Below are 2832 nucleotides of genomic sequence, written 5' to 3' on the forward strand. Positions count from 1 at the left end.
ACCGCCCCTCTAATCCAAACAATCTCAACCGTCCAATTTAGGTCATCGAATCCTCGACCACTATATAAATTCTCGATCAGCGTCAACCATCAATCCGCATAGCAAACCAGCACTAGGGTTTTTCCTTCTCATTTTCCAGCAAACCCAAAATCTGAATAGAAGAGGTTAAAGTGACGGCGCCGTTGCTGTCCGCCTTGGCTGAACTCTGAAACCAGTCTTGGCCCTCATTTTGTTGTAACACCCCCAAATCTCTTCCTTTCACTTTTTAGGGTTTTGTTAGTTCTTCTGTACATTCACATACAGTTAGTTTGTTGCATCACATCTGAAACTTTATCAATGGCACCCAAAGCAACTAAGGCCGAGAAGAAGATCGCTTATGACTCAAAGATGTGCCAACTTTTGGATGAGTACACTCAGGTGCTCGTGGCTGCGGCTGATAACGTTGGATCCAAACAGCTTCAGAACATTAGGAAGGGTTTGAGAGGTGACTCCATTGTTCTCATGGGAAAGAACACTATGATGAAGAGGACTATTCGAGTCCACGCTGAAAAAACCGGCAACAACACCATCCTCAATCTCATTCCCCTCCTTGTTGTAAGTCTGTTTTACCATGTCTATTTTTGTATTTTCATCTTTTGAACAGTCTAAATTAATGATATCTTATTTGTTTTGTTGTGTAAAAAGGAATAGTGCATCCCTGCTATTTTATGTTTTTATTGTAGTTTGAGTTAAACATGTTAATATATTAAGATACTATATTTTTAATATTCCAATTAGGTGAAATGCGTCAAATAATCGATCATATGAAGATCATGAAACTATTCCTCTCATATGTTCAATGGATATATTAGTCATGACTTTATTTTCCAGAGTATAGTATGGTACTCAAATAACTGATATTAACTGAACTGAATCTTATTGTCAATTTTGTAACAGGGTAATGTGGGATTGATCTTCACGAAGGGTGACTTGAAGGAAGTGAGCGAGGAAGTTGCAAAGTACAAGGTAAATGAAATAATTTGCCTATTCTCTCTTTATCCTAGTAATTATATACCTGTGCTTTTCATGTAATTCAGGTTTATCTGACTTCATTGACATTTAAAATGATAAAATTTGCTTCAAGTCCTTGTATCTTTATGTTATATTGACAATCATTTTAAAGTTCAAGAAATAGGACACATGATGCATTTCAAGTATTACTTGTAATCCATGTTTGGTGTCAGCTTCTTATCAGTAACAATCAGAGTTTATACACGGTGGTCATCTTTTCATTTTTAATTTCTTGATCTTTGTCAAGGAACAATGTATTTCTACCGTATTATATGCTGTCCCCTTAATATTTTATGTATTGACTTTTGTCAATTAATTCTAGTTATACAACATCTAGATTGATGATGAACCATAGTAGACATTTTTTACTTAAGGTACTCGAGACTGTTTTCTTTGTCAAATTGTTAGTCTTTTTTGAAGTATTGAGGACTATTGTCTCTTGACTGATTCTAACTTTAATTTCTACTAGGTTGTCATCCATCCTTAATCGTGGTATATTTTTGTATGTTATTAAGTTTGATCCTTGTTATATTTTATAGGTTGGAGCACCTGCTCGTGTTGGTTTGGTGGCACCAGTTGATGTTGTTGTTCCTCCTGGCAACACTGGTCTGGATCCCTCTCAGACATCTTTCTTTCAGGTGCTCAACATTCCCACCAAGTTTCTTGTTTCTCATTTGTTCTCTGTATGCTATTCTTCCTTACATGACCATATCCTTGTACAGGTGCTCAACATTCCCACCAAGATTAACAAGGGTACTGTTGAAATTATCACCCCTGTGGAGCTCATCAAGAAGGGTGACAAAGTGGGTTCCTCTGAAGCTGCTCTGCTTGCCAAACTTGGAATCAGGCCCTTCTCATATGGTCTTGTTGTTCTCTCTGTTTATGACAATGGATCTGTCTTCAGTCCTGAGGTTCTTGACCTGACTGAGGATGATCTCATTGAAAAGTTTGCTATGGGAGTTTCTATGGTTACCTCCTTGTCATTGGCCATTTCTTACCCAACTTTGGCTGCTGCACCACACATGTTCACCAATGCCTACAAGAATGTCTTGGCCATTGCTGTTGAGACAGACTATTCTTTCCCTCTGGCTGACAAAGTGAAGGAATACCTGGAGGTATGTTATTAATGATTATATAAAATATATATATAGGTATTAGCAGTTATTTTGTCTCAACTATGTTTGCCGCTGCAGGATCCTAGCAAGTTTGCCGCTGTTGTTGCTGCTCCTGTTGCAGCTGCTGGGTCTGGTGCTGCTCCTGCTGCTGCCAAGGAGGAGGAGAAGGAGGAGCCTGCGGAAGTGTCTGATGATGACATGGGTTTCAGCTTGTTTGATTAAGTCTGTTGTTTGTGATGTTTACTTGTTTGATGCCTGAAAAGATCTTATCTCCTTTATGTTTTAAGTATTTGAACAATATGTTAGATTCAGTTATTAAGTGTTTGTTATAATTAAGTTTTGGACCGTATGCTGCTTGATGGGTTCGTTGATTCTTATATTAGTAGCACATCTAACTTATTTTTTGTTGCTTTTGAATACTATGTTGCTAAATTTTTTATACTGTTTCTAGAAACGAAACCAAATTCCTGCAAGACAATTGATTATGCAATCACTCTGTCCCATTTTAGAGTAATTTTTATGGGTGGTCATTTAACTATTTTTATTACCCAAGTTTGTGTTCATTAATCAAAAGTCATTTTTCTTTCTTTTGTTACACAAAAAACATTTGACTGTGCTCTAGTTATCACAATAGTTACTTTAATCAGATTTTACAAACTTTTTACCT

At 36.9% G+C, this 2832-nt stretch overlaps 1 protein-coding gene across 1 annotated transcript; it reads left to right on the forward strand.

The window, feature by feature from the left end:
• LOC107772468 (large ribosomal subunit protein uL10) lies at nucleotides 1-2501 on the forward strand. The gene is made up of 5 exons (XM_016591974.2): nucleotides 1-594; nucleotides 937-1005; nucleotides 1590-1688; nucleotides 1773-2165; nucleotides 2244-2501. The coding sequence occupies exons 1-5, from the start codon at nucleotides 337-339 to the stop codon at nucleotides 2385-2387; spliced, it is 963 nt and encodes a 320-aa protein (XP_016447460.1). The 5' UTR covers nucleotides 1-336; the 3' UTR covers nucleotides 2388-2501.
• Nucleotides 2502-2832: the final 331 nt, after the last annotated feature.

Source organism: Nicotiana tabacum, chromosome 4, assembly GCF_000715075.1.
Source record: "Nicotiana tabacum cultivar K326 chromosome 4, ASM71507v2, whole genome shotgun sequence".
NCBI classification, from domain to species: domain Eukaryota; kingdom Viridiplantae; phylum Streptophyta; class Magnoliopsida; order Solanales; family Solanaceae; genus Nicotiana; species Nicotiana tabacum.

Coding starts and splice junctions, on each gene's coding strand:
- LOC107772468 (XM_016591974.2), top strand. CDS start 337: ATGGCACCCAAAGCAACTAAGGCCGAGAAGAAGATCGCTTATGACTCA. Junction 1,006..1,589: donor AGGAAGTTGCAAAGTACAAG/GTAAATGAAATA, acceptor TATATTTTATAG/GTTGGAGCACCTGCTCGTGT. Junction 2,166..2,243: donor AAGTGAAGGAATACCTGGAG/GTATGTTATTAA, acceptor TTGCCGCTGCAG/GATCCTAGCAAGTTTGCCGC.